The sequence below is a fragment of the Rhineura floridana genome, chromosome 2, assembly GCF_030035675.1.
Source record: "Rhineura floridana isolate rRhiFlo1 chromosome 2, rRhiFlo1.hap2, whole genome shotgun sequence".
Lineage (NCBI taxonomy): Eukaryota > Metazoa > Chordata > Lepidosauria > Squamata > Rhineuridae > Rhineura > Rhineura floridana.
In genome coordinates this window covers 20,169,139-20,182,646 of record NC_084481.1, presented here as the reverse complement: position 1 = coordinate 20,182,646, position 13,508 = coordinate 20,169,139, and the positions used below count along the sequence as shown (strand labels likewise).

The 13,508-nt window shown below is 40.8% G+C and overlaps 1 protein-coding gene across 1 annotated transcript in view; it reads left to right on the top strand.

Moving 5' to 3' along the window:
• The window catches only part of LOC133376272 (aldehyde oxidase 1-like), a 107,157-nt gene that overhangs the window by 29,155 nt on the left and 64,494 nt on the right, over positions 1–13,508 (top strand). Inside the window, exons 12-18 of the mRNA XM_061608058.1 lie at positions 262–355; positions 1,889–1,998; positions 3,109–3,293; positions 5,089–5,251; positions 6,061–6,153; positions 9,273–9,442; positions 12,286–12,412. Of these exons, the coding sequence (XP_061464042.1) occupies positions 262–355; positions 1,889–1,998; positions 3,109–3,293; positions 5,089–5,251; positions 6,061–6,153; positions 9,273–9,442; positions 12,286–12,412 (942 nt within the window). The remainder of the gene's footprint in view (positions 1–261; positions 356–1,888; positions 1,999–3,108; positions 3,294–5,088; positions 5,252–6,060; positions 6,154–9,272; positions 9,443–12,285; positions 12,413–13,508) is intronic.

The following is a 13,508-nucleotide window of genomic DNA, read 5'->3' as shown; positions in this document are numbered from 1 at the left end:
GGGAAAAGGAAGCAGGAAAGCTTTTGCTTTGCACAAGCAGAAAGTTCATTTGTGATTCTCTGGATCCCATCCAGGTTTTTTAAATATTTGATGTCATGTTACTTTATTTTGGGGTATCTTGAAGCATTTTCACAAAATTTACCTTGGGTTGGTGCTTATTGAGAATAAAATATTTTCTAATTTGATTTATTAACACTTTTTTGTAAGCATTTTGTTTTTGGTACTGAAACTGTATCACTTGCTCCCTTTTTTTGATTTTAGTCTTTTGGAGGAAATATCTTAAGCAGAAGTTCAACATCTGATATCAATCCTGTTCTAGCAGTTAGCAACTGTATCCTCAATGTGGCATCACAAGGTAGGATCAAATGCATTCTCATATCGTTTACTGTTAGGTATTCTTCAAATCTGCCAGATCTTTTTTAATTATATATATATATATATATATAGGCTGCACCCTAGGGGGAGGCAGGGATGCGGTTGCAGCTATGATAGCTGCCTTTGAGGATGTTTCTTTTTTATATCAGCACAGAAAGCTGTGCAGTGCAGTCCTGCTCAGAAGTAAGGCCCATTGGATTCAATGGGACATTCCCCAGGTAAGTGTGTCTAGAATTGCAACACTAGTCACATTTTTCTCTCCCAAGCATTTTTGTTCTTTTCACTAGAATCCCTTTCTTGGTAAGGAACTCTTAAGGTGCTAGTATATTTTACAGATAAGCATATATTCCAGTGAGGACTGGGAAGAGTTTGTGTATTTCACTCCAAAGGCTTTGATAACTTGATTTATTTGTTAGCTGAGTAAACTGCTCCTCCTCAACCTACTATGGACAAGTTATTGGTGCCAATAGCAGCTTCCTTCCTGGAGTAAATAGCAGCTATTGTGGCTGAGAGAGGTGATTTGGTTGAACCTCCCTCCACTGGTAGTCCTGATCTGAATCATAGGTGTCTGTGGCTGCTGTTTAAAAACACAACTGTAAAGACATACTTAATGTAATGCACAGTCTGGCACAAAGCAATGCTTTTCACATTACATTCTTAAAAAGATGCAGTGTGCGATCACAGGAGTTAGGCTTATCTTGAGTTAGGTGACTGTTGTGTCATGTGTAATCCACACTTCTCTTATGATGAGAAAACATGTGGCAAGCACTCTCATGTGTGTCTAGTGTTTCCACATAGTCTCTGCAAAGCAGGCTGTGGAATCATAGGAAGCTGCCTTATACCAAGTCAAACCTTTGGTCCATCTAGCTCAGTATTGCCCACACTGACTGACAGCAGCTCTCTAGCGTTTCAGACTGAGGTCATTCTTGGCTCTACTTGGAGATGCCTGGGATTGAACCTGAGGCCTTCTGCATGCATACAGATGCTCTGCCACTGAGCTATGGCCCAAGGTGCATGGTATCCATGCACTCTTACATTTTTAGATAAATTAAAAAGCAAGGGTGTGAGACTCCCAAAAGCATCCTCACTGTTTTTGAGTGATGAAGGAATTAGCTCTGGCACTCTTTTACTTAATCATTGTAGAGGATGAAGAGAAAGTGATCACTCCTGCTACCTAAGCAAAAAAGCATTGGAATTCCTTTGAGTTTCTCCACTCAACATATCCAGTCCACATGCAAAACTAGGACTGCATGCACACCGTACATTTAAAACACATTTAAAGCACATTTTCAAGATTCATGGGAATGGTTGTTCACTCCTAACAGAGCTACAATTCCCAGCACCCTTAACAAACTGCAGTTCCCAGGATTTGTTGGGAAGCCATGTGCTTTCGATGTATGATGTGTACTTCAGAAAGGTCTATGCCAGTCAAGCTGAAAGGATCACATTGGGATTTCTTTAAACTACCTGATATTTATTTCTCATTTATGTGGAAATTTGTTTTGTCTGTTAGGAAGACTGCGACAGATTCCTTTTCGTGACCTCTTTGCTGATGGGCTAGGAAACAACACCTTTGAACCAGAGGAGATCCTAGCGTCTGTTCAAATTCCACATTCTAGGAAGGTCAGCATTCTTTTATTTTTCTCTATGAAAGGTAAACATTTAAAAATTGATGAGATGATAATCCACAAGTTGCATATTCTGGCAACAGTTAGTATTTTGTGATGTTCAGATTGATTTGGGGCTGGAACATTATATATCTATGATTAATAATGATGATGATGATGATTTTATATCCCACCTTTCTTCCAAGCTGCTCAAGGTGGTGTACATGGTTCCCCTCCCTCTCTATTCTATCCTCACAACAACCCTGTGAGGTAGGTTAGACAGAACGCTTCATGGCTGAGTAGGGGTTTGAGCCCTGGTCTCTTAAGTCCTAGTCCCACACTTGTGAAAGTCTTAAGAATGCATAGGCAAAGTGCTGTCTTCATAGAAGTCTGCCATTCCTCATCAGTAGAGACTATGCCTGTTGCTTTAAGAGCTCCAAAACTTTGAACCATCTGCAGTAGTAAATCCCCCACACCTGCTGACCTCCATCTGGTTTGCTGTCAAGAATTGGAATCAAACTGGCTCCACTGGATAGGGGAAAATATATGTAGCAGTAGCCTCTCAACTTCTTCTAGGGAACGTGAAGGCTCTCTGAGACTGCTACAGGAGGAATACAAACTTTTAAACATAGAATTGAATATTATTCAGAAGCTGTTAGGAAGAACCATTTTCCCTGTTTCCAATGGTCCAGTGGTAAGCACTGTCCTAGAATGAATGAATCGTTTTATTACAGTCACAGACCACATATATATATATAAAAAGACACAGCAGGAAGGATTAAAATACAAACAAAACTACCAAAATTCCTAAAATCCATGAATAATTCTTTAAAGAGCGGACTGACAACATTTTTTCCTAATTTGCATTGTAGTGAGGAGAAACTTTGCGACATTAATGGTGACATGAAATGACGCATCCCTTAAACAGATCGACACCAAATTGGCAGGATTGCTCCTAGGCACAGCAGTTAGCAAAGGGAAAATTAACTTTCTTCTAAATTTGTTATACAACTCGTAAGATAGAAAAACATGTTCTACAGAATGTCCTAGAGTAAAAGATGTTCACAAAGTTATAGCCCAGCTAATCTTCTCTTTTAAATTTTATCCCCTGCCCCCACCCCACCAGGGTGAGTTCGTAGCAGCATTTCGACAGGCCCAGAGACAGGAAAATGCTTTACCTATTGTTACTGCAGGGATGAGGGTCCTCTTTGAAGAAGGCTGCAACATCATTAGGGACTTCAGCATCTATTATGGAGGTGTTGGCTCTACTACAGTTGCTGCCAAGCAAACATGCCAGGCACTCATTGGAAGGTACTGTATGATTTCCTGTAGGGTTGGCACTCTTTAGGCCAAAGGTTCATACGGATGGTAGCTTCTCGCTCTCTCAGTTTGGCTTTGTGCCCAAATCAACAATTCAAATTTCCTAAGGAAGAGGCATCTACGAAAATGTAGCTCATTTTCACAGTTTGGGGGCCTCATTAGATTCTTTATCCACAAGAATTACATCAGCGTGGTTGATAGTGTTTGCACTCCATTGAACATTTGGAAAAGAAATATGGAAGCTGAGTCTTCTCCTCACCGCAGGTAGTTTGTTTCAGATTAGCCAATATGATTTGTTAATTACCAGATTGATGTTCTTTGTTGAAGTTATGGCAGGGGTCATGTTTCAGAGAATGCCTGGATCTCAGGAAGAATACAATGACAGCTTAATAGATTTCATGTGGGATGGAAGACGGGTGTAAGAATGAAGTAGAAAATAAAAGTGAGTAAATGTGTTTCAACCGGATGATATTCAAAATATCAGGGCTTTGAGTACAATTTTAACAATTGCTCCCAAATACAATTTGAGAGAATCATATTATTACAAGATAAGTGCTCGAAATGCAGCAATTAAATGGACAAATTATTGTTTACAAAATAAAAGGTTTGCAAATGTTTCAGACATTATTCATGGGAATTCTTTTAGGATTAACCAACACAATAGAACAGTCTTTTCCATTCTGTTCATCTCTGATCACACTGACCCAGAAGTGGGCAACTTGCTTAGTACCAAGAGTTAAACTGAATTCAACTGGCTCTGCAGTCTGGTGAAATAATGTCATATTTTCTATATATTTACAGCATTTTGATTTATGATACATTGTTAAATGTTATGACACTTGCATGCAAAACGTTAAGGATCGTTAGCTGCCTTGAATATCTTAACAGTTATTTCTAAATTTACATCTGTGCATATAAATTAGCTTATGAAAAATTTTGTTCTTTTTTTGGTGGTGCATGTCATGTTTTTGATAATGCGTAGCTGATCACCCTACACACCATCCTACCCCCACCCCTCCAGCCATGAACCATCAGGAGGGTTAAAACAGTACACTCTTAGTTAATGCAGTTGTCACCATTTGCATGAACTAGATTTCATGGACAGGTTGCACATACATCTAGTCTGCTCCCTTATTCTGAAATGGTTGCCCTCAGATGCGGCAAAGCAGAAGCAGTCTTTGAGAAATGGCCATTAAATGTATACTATGTTTTGAAGCTTGTTTTTTGCCTGACTCCTTGGTTCACCTTCAAATTTATTGCAGGACTTAGCAGGGCTGGATACATACTTCTTTTAAAAATTAAACATGATTCTTACCATTTTAAACAGGAGCACCTTTAGATTCACACACGTGTATCTGGGGTGGGGGTCCTTCTTATAAGCTGCAGATTGTACACAGCTTCTTCAATTGAATTATGGAAATCAGACCCACTTACTCTGCAGCAAAGGAAGATGCTGAAAGACATGAAAAGCTGGGAACCCAGAAATATGAAGTCTCACTGGAAACCACTTTGTTTCCTTGATGTACAATAGCAGTTTGCTACAGGATGTATGTTTTTGTCCATTTAAAAGTCTTTTTTTTTTTGCTGTATTAAGAATCTGATTTTTGTTTTACCAAGACAACCAGTTTGAATAAAAACTCCATGATCAAAACTGCATTTAAGTGCTGTAATCCTATAGGAAATCAATAGTAAGGATACAACTACCAATGTTGTAGTAATAGATTCAGCTACTGTTAATCGTGCAGTAGTTTGCCTACTGAGTATATATAATTTATTATGTTGCCAGAACTTGGGATGAGCAGATGCTGGATAAAGCTTGCAGAGCAGTACTCCAAGAAATTATTCTCCCAAGCTCAGCTCCAGGTGGCAAAGTAGAGTACAGAAGAACTCTCATTGTTAGTTTCATCTTCAAATTCTACCTGGAGGTGCTGCAGGCATTGAGAATAATGGTAATGTTTTGCATTGTTGATTTGTGTAGATTAATAAAACAGATAAAACCTCAGTAACTAATGGAAAGCAGTGCAGCTGTTTCAAGCATATCCAGTCAGACATGATAAAAATGCCCTCCGGGGAAAAATGTGTTTTATTTGTTGATAAGAGACCATCGGCAAGATGGCAGGTGAACTCTACTTGAGAGGTTGTTCTGTAATATAGGTTCCATAATGGGAGAAGGCCCATTTCCATGTCTTCATTGCCCTACCCTCCATAAAAGAAAAGACTATGGGCTAAACTACGCATTATGCTAGCTATGTAGCTGTGCTTTTGAATGAAGGGGATTTTTACACGAATTGGTGGGGGTGAGTTATTGAAATCAGGACCTTAGCATGCGGGTAGGGGGCTTTACCATTTAGTATGCTGATTTCATACTATGCTTTCTACTGATAGGATGGGGGGGGTGTTCCTGAGATGATATTTTGTCCCGGGCGCCAGGTTACATCTCGGAGACTCTGCTGCTAGATCAGAGCCAAAGGCTTATCTAGTCCAACATCCTGTTCTCACAGTGGCCAACCCAGATGTCTATGAAAAGCAAGAATCCACTATTCTTCCATACACTCATACACATGTCCTTATTTTTGAATTCTTCCTCTTCTTGCAAGGAGCATGGTATAGTTGTATACTCTTTCAAAACACTCAAGAATTGTTTTAGGAGGTTAAGTGAATTACATTTAGGTGTGTGTGTAGGGGGAGTTAAATTTACAATTGGATTTTTAATCAAATGTTTCTTTAAAAAATGTAAGAGAAAATAATCTTCTTACAGTATCCTAATCGGTATCCTGATATCCCAGAGAATTATGCAAGTGCCCTTGAACATTTCCATACCAAAATGCCCCAGAGCATGCAAAAGTTCCAGGTCAGTAACATTAATGTTTTAAAGACACAGAAGGTATTATTTCACAACTATGGCTTTGACGAGGTTTTGTGAGATCTTTGACTTCTCTAAGTATTAGGCTATTATGGTCTGGAAATTCTACCTAGAATTTGATATATCTGGTTATCTTAACTTTGTCTACTCAGCCTGGATAGTAATGCCTCTCATTTCTTATCACCTTGAAAATGAGCTGTTTTCAAGGTGATAAGAAATGAGAGACATTACTATTATACTTTATTATATTCAGCAACAGAGAGTTCCAGAATGTAATTACTGATGACATTGTTCAAAAGAAAGTATTGGTTGTTGTTGCGAGTAAACACTGCTGGAAGCTAATTTTGGCTTTTCAAGGGAGTATATTGAAGGACTATGAAAGCTAAGGGAAGCCTGGTCTGCTTCCATACCTGGTGTTAGTGGAATTGCTGTACCTAGTTCACTCTCATTTTATGGGGAAGCCACTCAGCACGATCACCCATTAGGCAAAAGGATCGTAGCTCAGTGGCAGAGTGCATGCTTTACATGCAAAAGTCCAACAACATCTGGAGAGTCACAGGTTCCCCATCCCTGGTCTAAGGGTAGGCACTGACTGTTTTTTTTTTTAATTGATCTGTAAGCTGCTCTGAGAGCCTTTTTGGCTGAAGAGCAGGGCAAAAGTGTTTCAGATGCTTCAAAAAATACCAAACATCTTGGGTTCTCTCCCTGGCGACTCCAGGTAGAACTCGTCCCTGAAACCCTGGAGAGCTGCTGCCCGTGAGTGCTGCCAGTGCAGAGCTAGATAGCCCAAAGATCTGACTCCGCATAAGGCATCTTCCTACATTCCTATGTTTCATTTGGAATCCTCCTTCAGTTTCCCAGTGCAGTTAGGAAAGAAAAGCAGAACATCTGACTGGAAAAGGTGAAAGAGTAGTGCAATCTCCCAAGCTGTGGCTCATCAGTCTGTTTTTAAGAGCTGTGGTAAGCGGCTTTGACATGGGCAGTGACATACCGAGCCTATCAGTGCTTACCATGTATTCATTATAACCTTTGTGGTGGATACCACTTTATGACACTCTTAATTTTTTACATCAGTCTTTTAACTAATACTTTTTCTGCTATATATATTTTCAAATAGTAGCAAAATACTACTTAAATGAAAATGTATAGTAGTGCTATAACACTAATTTATTTATTTTTTTAAATCGGGTCACTGTTATGTTAGCAGTGTGACATTTTTCCTAATGCAACACTTCCAATTTACTCTCCCTGTCCAAACGAACACTAATCTGTAGTGGCCAGTGGGTGGGTTGGAGTTGCCTGCCCAACCCTGGCATATCTGCAGCTTACCTGAACAGTGCTGGGGTAGAGCAGGATGGCGGTGAGGTCAGAACTGCATGAACTCGCCAGTGGAGCCAATCCAGCACTCCTGTTGATGCATCTTCCCAGCTCTGACTTTGCTACCTCCCTGTTCCACTCCATCCCTGGCTGGTAAGCTGCAGTGATGTCAGGAGAGCAGCTCTGTGGCTCTACTCCACTACCATTGGTTGCTAATACATTAAACACTTCAGGGTTTTTTCCCTACAATTCATGGGTAGTAATGGACAATCAGGCTTAAATGAGCAATTTTAGCACTAAATACTTTTTGCAATAAAAGGATTACTTGGGGAATAAAAAAATCCAAATAGCTGCTCAGAATAATTAAGACATTTTTCCTTCCTGGCCCACTGCAGCCATCTCATGTTTCCTGACATTTATTTATTTTATTTATTTAATAAAATTTATATACTGCTTGAATATGAAGGCCTCTAAGTGGAGGAAACAAAGCAGGATAAACATACGGGAAAAGTATATTATCCCTGATAGCGTAGGAAATCTACTGAAATTCTTCTTGTAGCTTACAGCAAAAGAGCAGTGATTTATTAGTGCTTGGAGCCACCCGTCTGGATGCAGACCAGGAAGCCAGTGAAGAGTTTTGAGGTTTAGTTTGGTCTAAGCCCACGGTAGACATTTGTGCTTACCAGAATTCTCCATGGATGTATTTCCTCTGGCCTGAAATGCTCTCAGTGCTCTCATGTTCTATGTTGTTTTTATGATTTTGTGATTTTTAGCTTATTATGTGGTGGTGGGTCTTTTTGGTATTTATATTTAAATTGTTTATTCTTTAGGCAAATTGCCCTGGGAATATGACTGAAAGGAGATATAAAATAGTTACAGAAATATAAAGTCATTGGACAATATCCAGTTAACTCATTCCATCTGCACGAGCATTTCTGCTTGTGTAACAGATCTCTCTCCCCCCCCCCGATGCCCCCTAAAATCTGTTCTGAGCATGGGGAGGAGGAGGAGCAGTTGCATTGTGCAAGCGGAAATCCTTTCTCTAACAGAATGAGTTAGTTTAATACTGCCTGGCACCCCTTGCTAGTTTCTTTTACATGCACCAGGGCCAAAAAGCTTCTGAGGAGCCTGAATGGATGCAACCTAGTTTGCTCCTCATTCACCTTTAAGGAAAAAAGCCCGCATAACCCTGAAGTCACATCTGCACAACCGTCATTTACAGGATTAGGTAGGCTGTTTCAGTACACCCAGGCCTTGGAAGTACACATGGTGCTTCAGTCCCTGTGGTCACCTTTGTCAGTAGGGGCCATGGTAAGATCTGTGTGGGCTGTTCCCAGCAACAGTTCTGCACTTACACTTGTGAACTACAGACCTCTACCTGGAGTACAGGAAGTTCTGTGAAGAAGTGCCTTAAGAAACCAGTAATATATTTATTTAGTACATTTGTATCCTGTATTTCTTCCATGTTGGAACTGAAGATAGTGTTGATAGTGTTCTCAAGTACTATACCTTCCAGGCACTGGCCAGATGTAAACCTGCTTAGCTTGGCAAGATGGCTGTCTCTTCAAGACCAAATCCTGTGATCTTGCCTCTAATATTAAGCTGAAATATAACACTAATAAGCAATGATTTCTGTTTCCTACATTTAACGATGCAATTTATGTAATCATCATTGCAATTATTTGTCGTTGCACAAAGAGGAAATTTGCAAATTTAAAAAAAGCCTAAAAGAAAAGAACATCTTGACTTTTTTTTTGTTTTGTGTGTGTGTGTCTGTTTTAATTAAAAAGGAAGTGGAGCCAGGGCAACTTGCCCAAGATCCAGTAGGACGTCCAATCATACACCAGGCTGATATTAAACATGCCACAGGGGAAGCTATTTATTGTGATGATATTCGTGCAGTGGATGAAGAACTCTTCTTGGCTTTAGTAACAAGTTCTAAAGCCCATGCAAAGATTGTGTATGTGCCACAATATGGCAAACTTTTATTATTTATTTATCTGTTATTTATTTATTTATTATTTGATTTATATCCTGCCCTTCTTCCCAGCAGGAGCCCAGGGCAGCAAACAAAAGCACTAAAAACACTTTAAACATCATAAAAACAGACTTCAAATTACATTAAAACAAAACATCTTTAAAAACATTTTTTTTTAAAAAAAAGCTTTCAAGACTTTTTTTAAAAAAAGGTTAAAAACATTGGTGTGTTTTTTTAAAAAAGTTTTTAAAATATATTAAAAAGAAATTCCAACACAGAAGCAGACTGGGATAAGGTCTCAACTTAAAAGGCTTGTTGAAAGAGGAAGGTCTTTAATAGGCGCCGAAAAGATAACAGAGATGGCGCCTGTCTAATATTTAAGGGTAGGGAATTCCACAGGCTAGGGGCCGCCCCACTGAAGGTCCATTTCCTATGTTGTGCAAAACGGACCTCCTGATAAGATGGTATCTGCAGGAGGCCCTCACCTGCACAGTGCAGTGATGGACTAGGTATATAAGGGATAAGACGGTTGTGACAGTCTTCCCTGGCTCTCCCTGTCAGGTTACTACCTGCTCGTGGCTACTGCCTGTCACTAGGCACCACCAGGGACTCCACCAGTCCAGACCGTCCTTTTTTATGGTTTATCTCTCCGCTCTAGCATAGACCTCACCAGATCCCCCTGCTAGGCAGCACCACCAGTCACGTTCTATAACCAGTATCCCCAGAGACTCTGCCTGAGTCTCTCTCAATCAGGTTACCTCTGTGACTGCGTGCTCAAGCTGTCCCACTCCCTTTGTATCAATGCAGATACATATATTTCTGGTTTGCTCTGAATACTTGTGGTGTTATTCTTCCCTTCCCCGCTGCCACCATTTGTCACTCTTCAGCCTTGGTATTTACCTTACCCTCCATTCTGGTCTGTGAAACCCCGGCCAAGGATCAGGCCTTTGGTAAACCAAAAATATTTATTAACTAACAAAGATAACAATATTACTTTAAAAGGCACTTAAGCATATGGTTACATCTATTCCTGAGGTACTGGTCTTAGTATTAATCCGAACTCCACACTCTCCTCTCATAAACCCACCCAAACAACCCACTAACATCCACCTCACATCCACTCAGATTTACCTGTCATCCTTCCATTTATACTGTCAGCCATGTTAAACATTCAGCCAATCATCTAGCATTCTACTGCCCATTCACTCCCCCCTCCTCTTTCATTCCACTTACCATGTATCTCCTATACAAACAGCACTTACCATATATACACTAATAGAGGAACATCACAACGGTCTTTCTGGTATCCTGGTCCCAAGCTGTATAGGGCTTTGTACATCAAAACTAGAAACCTTGAACTTCGCCCGGTAGCAAATGGGCAGCCAGTGCAATTCTTTGAGCGGCAGGGTGACATGTTGGCGATACCCTGCCCCAGTGAGCAGTCTCGCCGCCACATTTTGCACCAGCTGCAAATTCCGGACCAACCTCAAGGGCAACCCCACATAGAGCACATTACAATAATCCAGCCTGGAGGTTACCAGGGCGTGGACAATAGTGGTCAGGCTATCCCGGTCCAGAAATGGCTGCAGCTGTCTTACCAGCCAAAGCTGGTAAAAGGCACTGCTAGCCAATGAGGTCACCTGGGCCTCTAGTGACAGAGATGGATCCAGGAGCACCTCCAGACAACGGACCTGCTCTTTCAGATGGAGTATGACCCCATCTAAAGCAGGCAACTGACCAATTATCCAAACTCGGGAACCACCAGCCCACAGTGCCTCCATCTTCCTATGATTCAGACTCAGTTTATTGGCCCTCATCCAGCCCACCACCAAGTCCAGGCAGCGGTCAAGGGCTTGCACGGCCTCTCCCGATTCAGATGTTATGGAGAAATAGAGATGGGTATCATCAGCATACTGCTGACACCTCATCCCAAATCTCCTGATGACCCTCCCAAGGGCTTCCTATAGATTTTAAACAGCATGGGGGACAAGATGATACCCTGCAGCACCCCACAGCACAACTGCCAGGGGCCCAAAAGACAATCACCTAATGCTATTCTCTGAGAACAACCTTGGAGATAGGATTGGAACCACTGTAAAACAGTGCCTCCAGTACCCATCTCACCAAGTCAGCTCAGAAGGATACCATGGTCAATGGTATCAAAAGCCACTGAGAAATCAAGTAAGAATAACAGGGTCGCACTCCCCCTGTCCTTCTCCTGATAAAGGTCATCCATCAGGGTGACCAAGGCCGATTCAGTCCTATAACCAGGCCTGAACCCAGACTGGGATGGGTCAAGATAATCTGTTTCATCCAAGAGTGCTTGCAATATTATGTACCTCCCGCTCTTATATCATGGTGGTGTACAACAATATACGCAAGTACAATAAAACATCAAACACTATAAAATAGTACAAAATAATTAAAATTACTGCTAAACAAGAAATCTTAAACAGCTACATAGGCCTGTTGGCATAAAATGGTCTTCGAGAGACACCTGAAACCCTAAGAGTAATATGATGTGGCACTTATTAACCACATTTCTGTCACATCTGAGGAAGGTACAGAGCACTGTAGCCCTCTTCCACAGTTTCCTTCACCAGCCCCCAATCTCCATTTCAAACTACATATCCCAAACTACACATCCCACTGCCTCCCAATGTCACTGCCATAGCCCCTTTTAGTCATTCTCAGCCTAATGTCCCTTTTGCCCATCCCATCCCCATTCTGTCATACACCTCTTCTCCCCACCCTTGCCTCTGCAGTCTGTGAATAATCATTTCTGCACTGTATGTGAGTTAACTGGTTTACCCTGTTTCTTCCAGATCCTTTGATGCTTCAGAAGCCCTTAAGATGCCAGGTGTAGTTGATATTATCTCTGTTCAGGATGTCCCAGCCACTAATGAGTTCTATAACTATGATGTCCCAGATATTATATTTGCCAGAGAAAAGGTAAGCTACATTTGATCACAGATAATTTGTTTTCTTTTAATTCTTTTCTATTTTGTTCATTAATCAAGTTTCAGTCATTTATTTGCATTAGCCACAAGCCATTGCAATTGGAATATACAGAAAAAGTAGAAACTTGATAAACAACTTGATAAAATTGAATGGCTGAAATTCTGAAATTTACATCAGATACAAACTGATAAAATTAGTATACAAAATTCATCAACATAAAACAACAAACAGATAAAGCTATGTCAGACTGAAACTCAAGGTGCCATAATGGATCTTGTTTTAATGGCACCCGCTAAAATTTTTGCGGACTTTGCTGTCACCAGCTTCTCTTGGTCTGCTGGAAGAAAAGCCACATAAAAATTAATTGAACACCCTGAAAAAATTTAGTGCACTGTTGTCATCAGCTCACTTCTCAGATCCCTATAGGTGTCCCCGCACTTATAGTGTGAGTTGTTTCCGACTCTTAGGGTGACGTCTTGCGACGTTTACTAGGCAGACCGTATATATGGGGTGGGATTGCCAGTTCCTTCCCCGGCCTTTCTCTACCCCCCAGCATATGCTGGGTACTCATTTTACCGACCAGGGATGGATGGAAGGCTGAGTGGACCTCGACCCCTTTTACCGGAGATTCGACTTCCTCCTTCCGTTGGAATTGAACTCCGTCCGTGAGCAGAGCTTCGGCTGCGTTACCGCCGCTTACCACTCTGCGCCACGGAAGGCCTGTCAGATCCCTATAGAAAGAGCAAAATAGCAGTCCTTGGGCTGCTGTTTCAATACTGCCATCTTCTCACAATTTTGCAGTGGGATTCTTGTAAAATTCCCCTCTAATACAGCTGACGATAGTATGTTCAATCTTGCTCTAGTAAAAGCTCTTCTATGTTTTAGGATTATTAAATTTCGCAAATAAGGTGCCGGTGTATTGAGGAAACTAGATGGAAACTGCCATACTATAGGCAACAGCTGATTAATCTAAACAGGAATTGACTCATTCTGCATTGTATACATGCATGCTGGGAGACTTTTGCTTTTTTATTAATTATTGTTGTGTTTTAATTTTATTTAAGTGTACATTGATTTGTCTAACTTT